Below are 1151 nucleotides of genomic sequence, written 5' to 3'. Positions count from 1 at the left end.
ACGGCGTTCCCAGCTGCCACCGAGGGAACGAAATTGTCGTAATGATTCGCATCGCCGTTCTTTTCTCTTCGCTGCTTGTTTGCGAGGCGTTGGTTTATAGTGAAGCCCTGTTGCCGAGCAGAGGCACAGCGGAGGCGCAGCTGCTGTCTGATTTCGTTGATTTTCACATGTTCAGCCACGTGTGTTTAATCAGCGCAAGGGGTAAGTTCATTCTCTTAATTAATAAGTTCATTCTCTATCGTAGTTTTCTATAGAATTAGATGAAAGGGTAAACACCGGGGCCCATTTATAACTGCCTTTTTTTCTTCGTTCATGTTTTTTTTTCTTTTTTTTTTACACAAACACGCGTCGTCTGCAAATTCGGATCTGAAAAACGGACGCAGCGCCACGTCGAGGAATCAGCTCCGATGACGTCACAAGGTGTTCCTTTACTCATTACCAACAATAACCAGTCATGGCGGCCAACAGGAGTGGCGAGAATACTTATATATATATATATATATATATATATATATATATATATATATATATATATATATATATATATATATATATATATACATATATATATATATATATATATATATATACATATATATATATATATATATATATATATATATATGTATATATATATATACATATATATATATATATATATATATATATATATATATATATATATATATATATATATATATATATATATATATATATATATATCTGTGTATAAAACTATTGTACTTTTAAAAGGATTAGAAAGAATATGCTAGGTGTTTCCGTACATTAAAAATATAGGAGTTACAAAGGCTTTTTACACTTTCCATTTCAGTTCCGAGATTCGTTTTATATGCAAATTGATTATCAGACGATTTTTTTCGGCCGGATTCCACCCAGGACAGCGGCCTCCGGTAACTTCGAGACCGCGTTGACGAGCGCAATGGCACGATAGTTTCCTCAGCTGCTAATGTCACCGTCCTCATCTTCAGTTGAGGGAACTAAGGCTATTTTCATCAAGTCTTCTGGAAAGAACGAGTGGCTAAAGCAACATGTAAATAATGTACTTAACATCAAGTGTGAGACAGTAAGTGCCTGGCGCAGACGAAGGGGCGTGACCCCATCGTGGCCCGGGCTGCCTGTCGCGTTCATGT

The 1151-nt window shown here is 36.1% G+C and overlaps 1 protein-coding gene across 1 annotated transcript in view; it reads left to right on the top strand.

Moving 5' to 3' along the window:
• The window catches only part of LOC138860590 (probable glutamate receptor), a 23594-nt gene continuing 22443 nt past the window's right edge, over positions 1-1151 (top strand). The window contains exon 1 of the mRNA XM_070118439.1: positions 1-201. Coding sequence (XP_069974540.1) covers positions 42-201 — 160 coding nt within the window. The 5' untranslated portion in view covers positions 1-41. The remainder of the gene's footprint in view (positions 202-1151) is intronic.

The sequence above is a fragment of the Penaeus vannamei genome, chromosome 42 (assembly GCF_042767895.1).
Source record: "Penaeus vannamei isolate JL-2024 chromosome 42, ASM4276789v1, whole genome shotgun sequence".
Taxonomy (NCBI): domain Eukaryota; kingdom Metazoa; phylum Arthropoda; class Malacostraca; order Decapoda; family Penaeidae; genus Penaeus; species Penaeus vannamei.
Note: the sequence above shows the minus strand (reverse complement) of the source record. Positions and strands in the feature narration are given on the sequence as shown.